At 39.1% G+C, this 16733-nt stretch overlaps 1 protein-coding gene across 1 annotated transcript in view; it reads right to left on the reverse strand.

Moving 5' to 3' along the window:
- Positions 1-16733, reverse strand: part of usp9 (ubiquitin specific peptidase 9) — a 45833-nt gene that overhangs the window by 14286 nt on the left and 14814 nt on the right. Inside the window, 22 exon segments of the mRNA XM_032530297.1 lie at positions 303-469; positions 812-949; positions 1080-1217; positions 1349-1431; positions 1434-1503; positions 2160-2222; positions 2692-2707; positions 2896-3135; positions 3407-3618; positions 3786-3881; positions 6641-6869; positions 6979-7092; positions 8686-8776; positions 8900-9033; positions 12361-12399; positions 13626-13762; positions 13864-14070; positions 14258-14362; positions 15621-15773; positions 15853-15988; positions 16090-16341; positions 16441-16556. Coding sequence (XP_032386188.1) covers positions 303-469; positions 812-949; positions 1080-1217; positions 1349-1431; positions 1434-1503; positions 2160-2222; positions 2692-2707; positions 2896-3135; positions 3407-3618; positions 3786-3881; positions 6641-6869; positions 6979-7092; positions 8686-8776; positions 8900-9033; positions 12361-12399; positions 13626-13762; positions 13864-14070; positions 14258-14362; positions 15621-15773; positions 15853-15988; positions 16090-16341; positions 16441-16556 — 2936 coding nt within the window.

A 16733-nucleotide genomic window follows, 5' to 3' on the forward strand; every position in this document is an offset into this window, starting at 1 on the left:
AATAAAATGACAACATCACCATCAGAATATCCTTTAAGACCTATAAAAAAGGCTGGAGATAAAAAGGATGTCTCCGCAATTTAAGTCAGAAAATTAATAATGCAGCAATTGTTGGTATTAGGGCTATGAAAATAGTTTCGCTCTGTAGTTTTGGAAATCAGTAAGTGGTGTAAAAATTTGAAAAGTATCCCTTTTAAAAGTACATATTGTTGTGATTAATCGCGGTCCACTATGGATAATCATGCGATTAAATATTTGAAACAACTGATAGCCCTAGTTGGAACACATCTTGGTGTACTTACTTGCTGTGGCAGTGTAGCAGCAAGTCTATGATGAAGGTCTGCCAAGCCTTCTCCTTACTGAGAGTATCCAGAGCCGTGGGCATAAGGGCAAAACACAGTGTCATCACCTCCAGGGCCTCGCAACACACCTGCTCATCTTCCCCATCTGGCTCCTTAGCTGCATTTGTCTAACGAAAAAAAGGAACAATAAAAGACAATGCAAAAATACATACATTACACTTTTCAATTTGCTAATCCCTTGAATGTCCTATAAGCCTATGAAGAGCTTTTTGTCTCTTGGAGGTACATTGCTCAAAGCTTAGGATCTTTGGGGATCTGGGGTCTGCATCTATTATGGAGGGATGCAAAGTACAGACTTTATTCCATTATGGAAGTCTGTGCTGCACAACTGGCCCTCACATGTGTTTCTGCTTCCTATTCAATTTATTATATTTTTTGTTTGAATAATTAAACTACATACTATAAAACAAAAATAATCCCACATAGAGCAACATTCAAAGGCAATTTACCTTCTCATATATCTTGCTGATTTCTTCATTTGAACTGAAGACGAGTTGCACTGTACCACAGCCTGATGCCCACACTATTTTCTGTACTGCTCGGATCACACAGATGTCTGGGATGTACTTCGATGCCTGGAAGAAATTCTGGTAAAAAAAGCAGTCCCATAAAAGCCATTATTACAGACAGAACCACTAAAAAAATGACTAATTATACTGCATTACCATTAAGGGTTTACTGTTTTCTAATCTTACAAACCTCCATCCCTTTACTTACATTTTCTGTTACTTCATCGGAGATCTGCTGGGCCAGACGGATGGCTACATTGCGTAGCATGCATTCTGAGGCAGGATTAGGGATGTTTTGCAGGGCACTCTGGAGGACCAGGGCTTGGTCATGAGTGGCCTGGTTAATCTGTAGATAAAGCAGGGCAGGTGATGGAGGCGTGGAGAAAGCATGAAAACAGAAAGTCAGAGATGGCGGTCAACTACTGAGGAACCAGTTGTACAGGTATTTCTCTTTGTGAATTGCGTGTGTGGCCTAACCGGTGAGACAGGTATATTTCCCTCAGCGTTGGGCTGGCAGGCCTCAGCCACAGCCTTCACATGCCCAAAACCTACAGCATGGGGAGAGTTTTGGCGATTTTAAGCGCATTGAGTAACCCCCAGCCGGCCCCATGTTTGATGGAGGAATTTTTTTCCTGGGGAGCAGTCAAACCGGGGCAGTCCCCCATTTTTAAAAATTTGTATGGAAGCACTGGATCCCCCCCCGGTTGCACTGGCTGGCTCCAAACCCAAAACCCGGGAAAAAGGGAAATACTATAAAAACCCTTTTACAGAAAACAGTAAGGGAAGAAAACAGGGGGCCCTTTTTTTCACTCCGGTTTAGTGGTATATTTGGCTCTTTGCGGGGAAAAAAACAGGATGCTCAAAAAGATAAAGGTTTGAAGTTCTATTCCTGAGTCCTGGCAATTTATAATTTTTGCCTTGCAAGACAGGCCAATTTATCTTGTTATGATTCAAAGAGTTTGACTAACGCACCATTATCCAGGCAAGTAAATGAGATGCAAAAACTTGTTTCAAAAACGGGAGACCAACCCAAAAGAGGGAGAGCACTTTTGGCGGTGAGGGCCAAGAAACGAGATCCAAAGGGGGCTGAGGCGTTCTAAACCCAGCTTGGCTGGGCCAGACAACAGCTGCAGATTTTTTACATAGAGGTTTTAAGGAAACGAAAAACACAAAGTGAATAACATCAAAATTTTTTCTTTGTGTTCTCACAAATTAAACCCCCGGGTAATATTGGAGCCGGGTAGAATTGGGGGGGTAGTTTTCATTAGAACTCGAGCTCCTCTCTAACATGGCAGTTGAGGTTGCAGCCCCTCAGCCCCTGCCCAGGAAGGGATTTGCGGATGAGCGACAACTGTGAAAAGGAAAAGTTAGTTTAAAAACTATTTCCATACTAATCAAAATGCAAAAACCCCCCTGCATCTTCAATTTAAATTAAAAAAAAACCGGGGGTTGCAAAGGGGAGTTAATTTTCCGTAAATTTTGACCCAAATGTACATTTTGTACAAAATAAGAGTTCCTAACTGACTAAAAGAAAAAAATAATCTATCTGATAAAATGTTTGTAAGGGGCTCATTTGTAATAGCCATTAAACAACGCAGACATCTGCAAACCCCAATTTTAATTAAAAACCCCTCTCCTCTTACGTGTAAATGAAGTAGTTTTAAGAAAGACTCCCTCAGTTAATGTATACGTACTGTCTGTAACTCCCACACCAGGAAAACAGCCTCCCCCCGGGTTAGGCCCATCGCTGTAGTGGTTGCCGTGGTTCCCGGGGGCCGGGAAGGTCAAGGCTTTGGGCTTAAAGGGAGGTTTGGGACTACCCCGGGGCCTTTGGCCCTGACCAGCATACAAAAGGGAAATTACAGGACCTTAGAAACACCTTTGTCTTAAAAAAGGTTTTTTATGGGACACAAGGTTTGGGTAAAATTCAAGAACATAACAAAAAAAAATGCCTAATAGAGCCAAAAAAAGCACAGAAAACCCCCTTTTTTGAATGAAAAAAAAAACTAGTCCAAAAACCCCACCCTTTGTCCTTCAAATTGAGCTGTCCAATCAGCTTCCTGTCGTCAGCAGGATCAACAACCTCCCCACCAATGAAGAGCTCAATCTTGGTATGTGCTGCATTAGCTTTGATCCTGTTGAGGATGCCACGCCGAACCGAGCCGATTGTATCATTAGTGTGTGACCAGATATCCAAGTCATCTACCTGACGCCCCTGGTTGGGGAAACGGACAATCAATGTGATATGCTTCCCACGGAAAGCTCTGAAAGAGAAATGGAAGAAAGAAGTTTAAGTGAAACAGTAAAGACATGACAAGCCGCAATAAATGTGAATATGGCAAATAGACTTGACTTGTTCTAGGGCATACACAACAGGGAAAACAGAGGTACTCAGTTATGTTATGCAACAATTTACAACATTTTGAGAAAGGTGATTCGGGAATTATACTGTGTGACCCTATTAAATTATACTGTGGTTTCTGGGTTGGCGATAATGTTGATTTTGCACAACAATGTAGCTGTAGCTGACTGTACCTTGACATAGGCAGTATAGTCCTCTCCTCGTGATAGTCACTGTCACACTCATTGATGTACTCTTTGAGCACAGTGAGAACTCGCACCATGCGGATAGCCTCCTGACGGGCGCAGTTGATGCTGTCTTTGTCTCCATCTAACACACACAGGGTGTCATAGGACGCCTTCAGACGGTCAAAACATGACTGAATGAAATCTTCGTGAATTTCAACCTTAAGGACAAGGAAAAGAGTACAACCATGAGGACAGGTAAGTTTTCATTACAAACAAATAATTTAAAATGGTTTGAATTGATTTCTTCACAGAACAACAGATAAGCCTAGATTGGAAAAACAAAAACAAAAAAAAGATGAGCACTGAATCAACTTGAACAGTGTACCTGATTGACTTGCAGTTTTGGTCCAAGGTTGGTGTAGATCTCTTTCAGCAGGTCTATAGCTCTGCTGGCAATGTCATCACTTCCTTGAATTACCACCTGGGAGAGAGGAGAATATGGAACAAAATCTTAAAGCTGAAAGTCAAACATGTCTTTGGAGGTCTGAAGCACTGCAATAAAGAGGAGCCTCATTATTGCCCCCTCGGAATACAAGAGGGGCTAAAGGCTAACGCTACAGGACTGCTGTTTTTTTATCTTGCAATATAGTGGCAGAGACAAAACCTAGCAGAACTGGATCTTGGGGAAGAGAGGATCTCAAGAAAAGTGTTGCCAGTACCATTTAGCCTTGAAATCCAGACCCAAATCCAAAAGATTAAGGGTCTGGCATCGAGTAATGAAAGTGGCCAATCTTGAGGGACAGCACCAAGCGTGCATTTGAAAATCTCACTGCACACAATTGGATAACACTACAACCAATCACAACAACACACGGGGGGGGATGTATCCAGAGGCCCATACGCTTAGCTACCAGCGGAGCTAACTGGTAGTTTGTTTGGTGATAGGTGCAGCTCGGCAGAGATGGGAAGTAACGGAGTACAAATACTTCGTTACTGTACTCAAGTAGATTTTTCAGATATTTTTACTTTACTATTTATTTTTGTGGCGACTTTTTACTTCTACTCCTTACATTTTAACACAAATATCGGTACTTTCTACTCCTTACAAAATTGTGCTCGTTACTTTAGTTTTGTACAAGTGGTCGTCTTATCGGAGAATAGCGCGGACACGCGCCACACACCGCGAGCGGGTGCGCGCGCCACACGGAGAAAAAGTGAGAGAAAAGAAAAAGAGACAAGCTGTCCGGAGGATAACCACTGAGATTGTGTGTGTGTGAGTCTTTGAGAACTGTAAGTCGTATAATTTATGTTGTCATTCACTTAAGCCTGTTTTTGGTCTATAGTTCTTCACATTTAAAGTAAGTTAGCTAGTGGGTTTGGTGTGCTCTTCACCTGTTAGCTCGTGGTTTTTTGGGGTGGTCTTCACATGTTAGCTGGGTTTTCACGTTGGTCTTCATGAGCATCAACACTTTCACCAGCTCTATTCGCATGAGTTTTTTTTTTTTTTTTTTTTTACCAAACTTCAATTCTGTAATTCGTGACAAGTGGATGGAACTTAGCTAGAGAGAAGTTGTCTCCGTCTGTTTAACAGACACACCTGGGGCCAAGTTGGACACCAGAATCAGCTTTCCAGTCCCCAATCTAGTCCTCAACCTTCACATAATTTCACTGGAGTTTCGTTATTATTGTTTACGTCATCAATACCATATTCAATCTAAATGGATGGGAATATATCTACTGTACGTTGCATTTGACGCACGACTAAGACAACTCAACAGATTCAGCATTCATTCACAGCAAATCATTGAGGCTTGATGGCGCTAATGTTAGCACATAGTAGTATGGATGGTGCTAATGTTAGCACATGGTAGTATGGATGGCGCTAACGTTAGCACATAGTAGTATGGATGGCGCTAACGTTAGCACATAGTAGTATGGATGGCAACATGATTGAAAATGAAGAAAAAAGGGCGACAAGCAGCAATACTTCCCATCATCCTCGACCTTATCTGAAAGAGATGTAAACAGTAGGCATCAAGAAAGACTCCTGGCCAATGTGCTGGGGAACTTCCTCATTAATGTCAGTTTGTTTTATTCATACTTAATCCTTATTTTCTTTCCAGAAGCCATATTTGAGCACACGCACATACATGTAGATTCATTTACATGTTAGGGGGGAGATTAAAAATAGAAACTGGTCTGTGAATTCTTACAGATAACAACTGAATTCATATCTTGCTAATGAGTCAGAATCTTACTACCTGGAGTCCCAGTGTCTGTCATAATAATAATCATACATGTTATGTTTTAGGCCTATTGGCAGACATCCATTTAAAATGTAGCCCTTTTGCCATATAAAGACGTACCCTCCATGTCCACTGAAGTCCCTCAGCGTCTCTCTAGTAACATTTGGTTGATCCAGGTAGCTTTGCAAAAATATTGTTGTCATTCTAAGGCTACTTTTACTTTATACTTTAAGTAAATTTCCAAGCCTTTACTTTGTTACTTTTACTTGAGTAAAGAGTTAATCAGTACTTTGACTTTTACCAGAGTATTTTTAACACAATATCTGTACTTCTACTTAAGTACGGAAAGTGAGTACTTTTCCCATCTCTGCAGCTCGGCTACAAGGGGATAGTTACGAGCAGCATTACTCAATGCCAGAGTAACTCGCTGAGCAAATTCAAATTGTGCTCTAACGAGAATTTTGGATTTCCAGGGTAACAATGACCAGTATTTAGTAGTGACAAACTGCAGAGCATCTTTGAATCACACGTGCACCAAATTAGGACCAATTTATCAAAGCTTTTAAGGTTATCTCAGCGCAGAGGGTGGGTGTAATGTGAGCCTAACCAACATATTAGATGAAGTATGTATTCTTGGAAGAGGTTGGTTTTCAAGCAATTTTTGAAGTCATAAATAGATTCTGCTGAGTAGCTCACGTTTGGTCAGCAGGACTACAAAGTGCAGCTGGTCATGCAGTCAGACCTAAAGCCCACACATCACAAATGTGTTTACCAACAAGGTTTAACTGATGCTTAAAAGAACTAAATGGAGATTTCTTTACCAATTTTCAATTGCAAATCAAATTTTGTTTCTTAAAGCTATTATAAAGTTTGTAGCATTAAAAAAATAGAAATAAGGGCAAAAGATTTTAAAGGCACTTTCAACTATCTGCCTTCCTTCCCAATTAAACAAATACATCTGTTTGTGTCCGCCTGTTATAACAAATCTCCTCACCCTCCAGAGGTAGTCCAAGCCTATTAGTTCCAGGTCATCCATCATGTAGGCCCTGCGCTTTGCCACCAGCTTGCCTTCCCTGCAGTTGACAGCCTTAAAGAACCTCTCAAAGCATTTCATGCCATTCTCTGTCAGCAGAGATGGGTCCAACTGCAGAACGTTGTTCTCAAAGAAGTCCTTATTGATGTCTGGGTCCAGATCTGGTTCATCACCCATCAGCTTAGAGTACCTATTGGGTTGCAGTAAAGAAACAGCATTCAAAACAGACGCTTGCTAATTAATAAACGTAAGGGAATTCATTCAAGCCGAAGGCAAGAAGGGATCAAATTAAATTGTACCATTTGAAGCAGGCCTCACGGTCACACAGAAACACTGCGTTCTCAGCCAGACACTTCCAGATCTGTTTGGCCTGAGGGGCACATAGCCACAGCTGGCCATCTTTCAGCAGGAACCTGGCAAAAAAATAAAATAAAAATAAAAAAAATCAATTTTGGACACTGGCAGCCTCACGATTAGAGAAACATGCTTGTGAAGGTCATGTATTTCCTGCAGGGCTTGATGCAGGGCTTGAATCAGCCATATATATTGTATATATTGTATTTTTAATTATCTTATATTGACATTCAACATTCTTTATACTTTTGGTGAATTAAGGCTTTCCCGCCAGGGACGTTTTTTTTTGTGCGATCTCATGTCAATATATTTTTCTGAACTGTTGTTTTTGTTATAAGTACTTTCACACAGAACATGAATATTGCGTTACGACAATTTTTTTGGGAAACAAGGCCGTTTTTTTGGGGCTTTTGCAACGCGAATAAAGACATCAACCAAATCACATTGTGTTGTTTACATACGAGGATTATAATACAACACAGAGGCTGCTGTCCAAACCACAGACTGTACAGACGGCAAACTTTATTACTCCTTTCAACCATGACAAACACGGCGTTTACCAGAGACACTTTTTCAGTTCTTACCTTTCACAATAAAAAGCCTAGACATATGCTGGAGGGAATCAAATTCATTGAGTATTTTGCTAAAAAAGGAAACTCAATAAATAGCTTACAGTAGCTTAGCATTAGCTTTTCCTGCTTCAGGAGGAGTCAGGCTGGAGTCCTCGGAGCTAACCCCCGTCACTTTATTCAGCAGTAGGGAAACATTGTACACTTCCGGGGGTTTTGAGGAGCTGTTACATGTAAATTTGTGCTCAAACTGAAGACTCTAGTTACTGTACAAACATTTGATATCTTAACGCCTAAATGTCAATTCTCCTTTGCTCTGATCTGTCTCTCGTCCACTCACATTGCACCTCCCATCAATTTTTCCTTTCTTTTCAGCAGCTTTTCCACCAACATGGCAGATGCACTTGCGCGGAAATCCGAAACTCCTATTTGTCACGCTCCCGGTGTGTAACGGCCTTTAGAGCTACTTTTATAAAAACTGATCATAAAAATAATACAACGGCTTTAGTAGCAATGCAGCTGATCTGAGCCACACTGAGATTTGACCACCACTTTACTCAAAGTACAGAATAGGGCAGAAATAAGGAAGAATAAGCTTGATGATTAAGGTTTCTCTATTTAGCAAAAAGGTGGCAAGATCCAAGACTAAAAATCAGGTAATGACATCCAAGGGCACCCCATAAAGAAAATCTGTGATTTTAAAACAAATGAAGCGTTTTAGAGAGTTTTAAGATTAGAATACCACATTACAAACAAATAATTTGTATTGCACAATAAGCTAATTTTAAGTACTTCAGATATATTTTATTTAGTAGTTAGCTTATGCTAGTTACTGTAGCTAACATTACATCAGGAATGGATGACCTGGTTGACACTAAAAGCGATGAATAGTTTGCTGGTATGATTTTTTTCTTCATTCCTAGTTGCAGTCTCAGCTTTTATTTCAATGTTTTTATCAGCATCATGGCGCTTTTTTGCACATCACTTGGTCAGCTTAAGCTGTGTTTAAATGTGCTCTAGAAATAAATTGTACTTACTTTACTAAAATTGATATTCATTTCAATGTGAGATGTAATGTTGTACCTCAGGAAGTTAAGTCTTTCCTGCACTTCCTGTACATGGCTGTAGCGGCTTCCTGGTCGGACCGTCTGGGGGTCAAACTCAGCTTGTTCTTCTGTAAAAGCACACATACAACTAGTCAGGCTGCAGACAGTGCACATCCCTGATCCAACTGCTGCACCTAGGAAAATAAAATGTCCAACTAACACAGGGTGCCATTTTGACCCCAACAATATACCTTTGGAGAACTGCCTCATGGTCTCCATGTAGGCCGAGAGGTTCTCAGCCACCAGCGTGACCAGAGCATGGTTGTGCTGTAGTTGGTTGATCAGGTCATGGCGGTAAAACACATGAGGACTTCTCTGGGTTTGACTAAAGAGAGAACAGCAGGAGTGGAGGTTGTAAGCGGGACAAAAAACAGAAATCCACTGAGGAAGCAAGGGAGAGTGAGAATTAATCTGACATTGTGTACTTTTAGTATTTCTGATTTAAAAATAAATAGCATGACTGATTTCTCATTGTCTCTATCAGGGACATAAAGAAAGCACCGTTTGGTGTATTTGTGTATATGTATGTGTCATAAAATAACCAGCAGAAGAAGTCATATCAATAAAAGGTCATTTCCTGCCTTGTTTTCCACATAAACAATGTGTTTGGCTTGAAAAAAATATTCAAGAACCAAAATGAGTCTGACATCCACGATTCAGTTTTGATAGCCAACATACTAAAAAGAGCCACATTGGAATCTGCAACACATTAAAATCTGTTTGAATTTCCAAATGGCAAATTATTGTTAAAAAAAAAGGAGCTGGCTCAGATTTAATACAATTCTACAGATAAATTATTATTATTAATTAGCAGTGGCTAAATTACACTGAATTAAAAAAAAAAACTACTATCTACACTAACACATTTTAGTGTTACAACATTTCTCAAGTAAAATATATATCTGCATATCAAATGCAGGAAAACACTATTAGCATACATTTAAATGGGTTCAAGGCATGAAATACCCCTGATATTTTGCATTGAGTGATTTGTGCTGACAGGAGCATCAGGAGGAATGGGGCTCCATCTCAAAGGACCTTTCCTTCATAACTATCAAGCTTAAAGGACTATTCTGTGTATGCATAATGGCCTGTGCCTTACGAATACATAAGATGTCTGCTTTTCATAAATCATGATAACTTTGCCTCAAACATTTTTGGGAATTTGCTTACATTCAGTAAGCACACCTTTTTTTTTTTTTTTTTTAATCTAACCTGAAACTGAATTCAATATTTAACAAATCATTGCGTACAAAGATATATTTTTCAATTATATTGCTTAATAATTAAATAAAATAACAAAAGAAATCATCTAAAATAAAAATATCTGTCATAATAATTTTTTTAACACATACACTCACCAGCCACTTCTTTAGGTACACTTCAACAATTAGGTACAAGATAATAATGTTCAGTTTTGATGGATTGACTGACTGAACTGGACTGCATTATATTGAGAGGTGTTCCTAATATTTTGTCCACTCCATGTACGTAAAAAAGGGGCATTATGTTAGAAACACCTTTTAATATAAAGCATTCCAGTACAACATTACCACCCACTATGACCTCAATCACAAACATAAAAGTAGAAATATTACCTCTCGAGTGTCAACTAAAACTGAAAAAGATTTTATGAAAATGTATAAGCTTCATAAAAAGTAGAATCTATTGCAAGGTTAATGTTAATCAGCAGTCAAGTTAACCTGTCCTGACTGGGACTGGGCATCATCAGTGGGTAACTTCTGTATGAGTAGCCGGGTAATAAGCAGGATAATGTAGAACAAGCCGCTCATTATTGCAAATTGAACCCCTTCAGGTTAATTCAAGACCCCTCTGCATTGATTCGGAGTCCTGCATCACCCGATCGGGGTTGCCATTCACAACAATGACCGGCTTGCGCTACATTAACCCTTACATATGATTGTGACCACAGATTTTAGTCCTATTGATCAATGATTTATGGTTCTCTTTAGGCCTCGTTTTCAGTTCATTAAACCTTAGGTCAGAGATGGGAAGTAACAAAGTACAAATACTTAATTACTGTACTCAAGTAGATTTTTCAAATATTTTTACTTTACTATTTATTATTTGGCGACTTTTTACTTTTACTCCTTACATTTTAACATTAATATCGGTACTTTCTAATCCATACATTTTACAAAATTGGCTCGTTACTTTAGTTTTGTACTAAAGGTCGTCTATCAGGTGTGATTCTGAGTGCATGTTGGAGAATAGCGCGGACACGCGCCTCACACTGCGAGCAGGCGCGCACGTCACACGGAGAAAAAAGTTAGAGAAAAGAAAAAAAACTAGCTGTCAGGAGGATAACCAGCTGAGATTGTGTGTGTGTGCGTCTTTGAGAACTGTAAGTCATATAACTTATGTTATCAGTTCATTTAAGCCTGTTGTATTGGTCTGTAGTTCTGGCAAATTTAAAAGTTACCCCTGTTACCCTAGGTTACACCTGGCTGTTGATTCAATATAATGAAGATCGTTGAACGTCCTTGCTCATTAAGATAATGTAATTAATTGTGGGTTTATTGTTATTATTTACTAGCAGAGATGATTCCTATGCATTGTGTATGGTAGCCTTTACAATGTTATTCATTTCTTTTATTACCACACACAGCCATAGCGGAGCTATGTTTATACTGATGCTTGATTGTAATAAAGCATCAACAGAGAGAAGTGGTCTCCGTCCGGGTTTTAACAGACACACCTGGGCCGAAGTTGGAAACCAGAATCAGCCTTAATCCAGTCTACTCTAGTCCTCACTAGATTTAAAATAATTTTACTGCAGTTAGTTATTATTTTTGCATCATCAATACCAAATTGAATCTAGTTAGATGGGAATATACACAGACTTCTCACTAAATCCCACTTTAATTCATATCTTGCTACTCCGTCAGAATCTTATTAACCTGGAGTCCCAGTCTCTGTCAATATAAATAAGCTTTATGTTTTAGGCCTAATGGCAGACAGCCATTTAAAATGTAGCCAATGGCATGTAAATGATAAAGAATAAAGAGCCTTTTTTCCATGTCCACTGTAGTTTCTCAGCGTCTCTCTAGTAACATCTGTCTGGTCCAGGGAGCTTTGTCATTTGCAAGGCTACTTTTACTTTTATACTTTAAGTACGTTTACAAGCCTCTACTTTGTTACTTTTACTTGAGTAAAGAAGATAAATCAGTACTTCTACTTTTACCCGAGTATTTTTAACAAAATTATCTATACTTCTACTTGAGTACGGGAAGTGAGTACCATCTTTTGCCATCTCTGCCTAAGGTCAAGTGCTACGAAGAATGTGATGGGTGAGCATCTGGGTTGCCAAGGTTGCAAACAGCAAGAGCAGAGAAGATATAATTTAATGTTCCCCAGACCTAACCGAAATCTAGAGCTCATTGCTTTGCCATTAGTCAGAATACAAGTATCTTGTCTCTTGTTTGACTGATCTACACATGTGCAGGATTTTGAATCGGAGAATAGATGAGGAATCAGTCATTTGAGATGAAACCCAAGAAAGAATTGTTTAAGCGGATTCATGACAGATTTACATTTTATATAGTATGTATATCATAAACATGTCAGAGAGAAAGTTAGACTTGACGTGAAACAGAAATAGGTAGAACCCTGAAATTAGCACTCAACTTACCCCACTAAGTTCGTTTGTATGTTAATTGGCATTTTCTTTCTGAAAAACAATAGGCATGTATACTACATGTTTTCTACATTGACTAGAAAAAAAATCAAAATAATTTACAATTAATTATAAACAATATGAGTTCATATCATTCTTACAATTCTTTCACAATTTACCATGGTAATGTTGAATTATTGCTTAAGTTAAATGTACAATCTCTCCTTTTTAACTATTACATCTACCTGACATCTTAAATTCCTTATAACATGATTTACTGACAGAACAAAGTCTGCATTCTGTTGAACCTACGCTTCTTATCAACATATATAGCAAATAGGCTTTTTCAATAAAGACATTTTAACTTGTCGTAATAGAAAAGGCACAGGTGTATCTGTTTTGGAGTCCCGGTATCGTATCAATAACATTGTTAATGTTATTAGTAACAACTTTGCTTTTCCTAGTACTACAAATCAAGATGTCAGTTGTGAAAAGGCCTATGACTTTAAAAACATATTGATGTAAACACAAACTTAACTTTTACTATTTACTGCACATTTTTTGACAAGCTAGCTACCACACTAGACCGATAACTAGCTAGTCAGCTGTAGACAGAAAAGGGCATTTGTAGTGGTTGATTAGGCATAGGCATTTTAACACTTTCCAGCGCCATCTTTCAACTGCAGTTACAGCGTTAACTTTGATGCAGTATAACAAAGCAAACAAAGTAAGTGTACCATTCAGCTCCTTTCAGTGTACTGAAAAAACGGGAGCAGCCCTTGCCTTAAACCATCCTAACTAGGGCTAAACGTTATGAGAATCCAATTGTGATTTTTTTTGTGATTTTTTTTTCCCCTGGAATGCTTGATTTAAGGGGCCCACACAAAGTGGGACATGTTTTAAGAACATACCAACAGTCAAAATAAATTGGGAGCTAAATTTGTTTTGTTGAGAGAGGGTAAGATTCTGATGTCATCTCGCAATGACAACACTAAACTGCAGAGCCCTTTACCCTGTTGGGTACTAAGCAGAAGAGTAGACATGCCGCAGTTCTTGTGCAAACGTGAGGAGAATGACAGAAATGTCAGTTGGTCATAATGGATGTTAAAATTATGTGTCTTGTTGCTTTTCTTATGAGTGTTCATGCATTATGTGTAAAATATATTTGAATAATTCAGAATACAATAATTGAAGACTATATTGAAAATAACACTTTATACTTGCCGACCTTAGAATCCTAATGTTTCTGTAATATAAAATAGATTTTTACCATAACCTACCTAAGGTTTTGAGGGGCTTCTCCAAAGAGGCTACAGATTTCTCTTATTTGCTTCAGGGCAGGGATCACCCATTTGTCATTGGTTCGTAGCTCCTCTATGAAGCGATCTATCCACTGAATCTTCTGTGTGTCTCTGTCCTGTGAGTGAAAAATCAAACATCCTCAGTATTTAAGTTAAATTAGCCCTCCATCTGTTATGTTGCCTACAAAACCTTTAAAACATATTCACCAACATGTACCTGTGAACAACTGTAATCTAATATTTTGATGTGAGCACTAAGAGCCTGGTCCATGATGTCTACAGGCACATCATCGCTGTGTGCCAGGTTCCACAGCAGGTTGAGGACCTTGTGGGCCATCACCCCATCCTTATCATCCTCAGCCAAGCGACGGATAAGTTCCAGCAGTTTTTCACGCTGCTTCTTGCTGGCATTGGTCCAGCTTGACTGCACAAGAGGAACAAACAAGTCCAGAGGGTAAGGCAGCGCATACAAGAGCATGTTGTTGTGATGCAACAATTCAACTGTAATGTGATTAAGCTAGAACCAAATGAAAATATACAGTATATTCTATACAAAACCCCTTTACAATCTGTGATTAAAGGACTGATTAATTAATACAACACTTACTAACCTTGAAACAGTCAAAAAGGTGATCGAGTTGCTCAGGTGAGAAGTCCCATGCCAGCTTGGCCAGGAGGTCATGGACATTCTTCACAATGGCCTCATGCTTACCGGCCTGCAGAGACACAACATCCAGACTGTTGGGTTAGCAAAATGTTTTGAACGTTCAACACCAGACCTCTCAGCAGTGGCTGGAATATGCTGCAGTTGCAATGTGGACAAGTAGCAATTGACAGCCAGTACTTTTTGCAGCAGCCAACTTTTTGTTTGGGAGGAACAACTGCAGTTGTTTTTCAGTTACAGAAAAGAGAGACATTATTTGTTCTAGGGCTAGACCCAAATATTCAACTATTTAATTTGTTGGGTATGTATTCGAATTTCAATTTTGGGATTCAGATACACTTTTTTAAAAAAACAAAACAAAAAAAACATAAAAATGAATACATTTTATTAAACCGAAAGACGCGTGTCGGAGCACAGTGTTTCCATTTCCGCTCAGTGTGCGAGTCGACTCAGCAGTCCGCTAACTTGTTGCTCTTACTATCGATATTAGCTGCCCTGTTTCAAAAATGTGTGGGGCTAAAAAAAAGATGAAAATGAAATTCAGTGGTATTCTGTCAGGATAAAGTTTTGAGCAGAAGTCAACTAGGCTAATTCATACAGTGTAAACACTGTATAACTGCAGCGCCATTCTGTCCATCTCAGCCGAAAATGAAGAAATGTCTGGCTGAGTCGAGTTATAACCTACCATAACCATCTTCTACCATATGGAGACAATACACGGTCTTGTCGTTGTTGAGTTCTGTTGACAGTTGTGCTTAGTCACTCTGATTGGTTGTAGGTCTATCCAACTGAGTGCAGAGGCATTTTCTTTCCTAATTCGGTTGAAACACGCCCAATGGGGCAATATCAGACTCATATTCTGACTAGAATCTGAGTATGACAACCTCAGACTAATGTGAACCTATGTTGGTACAACCTCTTAATACAATTATGAACCTGAAAATGAGCATTATATGAGCACTTAAAGTTGTATTATAATTACTCAAGTACCAGTGCTGTATTGTATTCTGAAAACAAGTGTCTGTTGAATGCTGTATACATGTTCGCCTGTTTAGTTCCAACTGAAATACACCAACACTCAAAACGAAATATGAGCATACTCAGACTCTATAGGAAAGTAATACATTACAACATTATTTTTGTAATGTAGCATTAGGTAAATACAGAACTATAGAAAAACATTTGCTGGCTTACCTTGCTTTGTGTCATGTCAATAGAAATAAACTACTTGAGTGTATATCTTGGTTCTGTCACGTTATAAACAATTATTCATGAGAATAATACTAAAAGTATTGTTGGTTGCAATGTACCTGTGCCGCCCAGATGTTGTCCAGATCCTGCATTGTAAGAGCTTTTTCTTTGATAACGAAGCGAAGGATCTTCTCTAGTTTCTCTACATACTGCGGCTGGTGCAAACTGTCCCTCAGCACAATGGACAGGATGTGGTTCTGCTGGATCCACTCCTGACGTAGGACAAGAAGACGGATTTTAGATACAGAGAAATATTTGATGCACAGTACCAAAGTCAAGAGCTGAGCCTACCGCCATGCGCTCTGCAGTCAGCCACTCTTCCTCTTCAGGGTTATGCCGATGAGTGTAGTAGGACACACTGGAGATCACCTTGTTAACTTCATTTAGTGCATTCATTTTGCCATTAAAAGAAGAAATTTGCAATAACCTGGTGAAAAGAATTAAGAATGTACTTAACATTAAATCACATTGCACTCAAATTTGAAAGAAAGTGCTTACTCTGGTGATAAGACATATTTTAAATCTCACCTAAGAATCATTTTCAATCTAAAAATCTCTAAATTCTTCACGGTCTCCTCCTGCCCTGGTACACGAGAAGCCAGATTCTTCAGAGACTTGATTATCATGGACAGTGCGTCGTTTTTGGCTTCATTCTTGGCCTCTTTCTTTAGCTCCTCATCTGTAAGATTCTCTAGAAACTGGGGAACCATGTCGATGACTGGAAGGAAGTACTTCTTTACCGTGTGCAATGTGAGGAACTCGTAACACTGGCCAAAAGGCCTGCAACACAGATAACACAAAATCAGCTCACACAAACTTGTAAGAACAGTAGAGCACATCAAATGTTAAGGAAAGCCCATTGACGTGATGTAGCCTCACTTGATAAGTGCAGCGATGATCTGGACGTTCAGTGCTTGGCCGCTCATGAAGCGATCGTGCAACATTTGAAACCCGTTTAACGTTCCAAATTTGTTTATTAAGTCCACCAACCAGCCCTGTGGATTATAAAAATAGAGAAAAAAAACACATTGAAGAAGTTTAATCTGTTGATAGAGGGATGGTTTCACAAACTGTGTTAGAGATTTCAGGTTGGGATTATAACAGACATTAATTTACTCAACGAAATGAACTAATTTCCCGATTTTTCCCTACAGATAAGTTCACAACTGAAA

The sequence above is a fragment of the Etheostoma spectabile genome, chromosome 11 (genome assembly GCF_008692095.1).
Source record: "Etheostoma spectabile isolate EspeVRDwgs_2016 chromosome 11, UIUC_Espe_1.0, whole genome shotgun sequence".
NCBI lineage: Eukaryota > Metazoa > Chordata > Actinopteri > Perciformes > Percidae > Etheostoma > Etheostoma spectabile.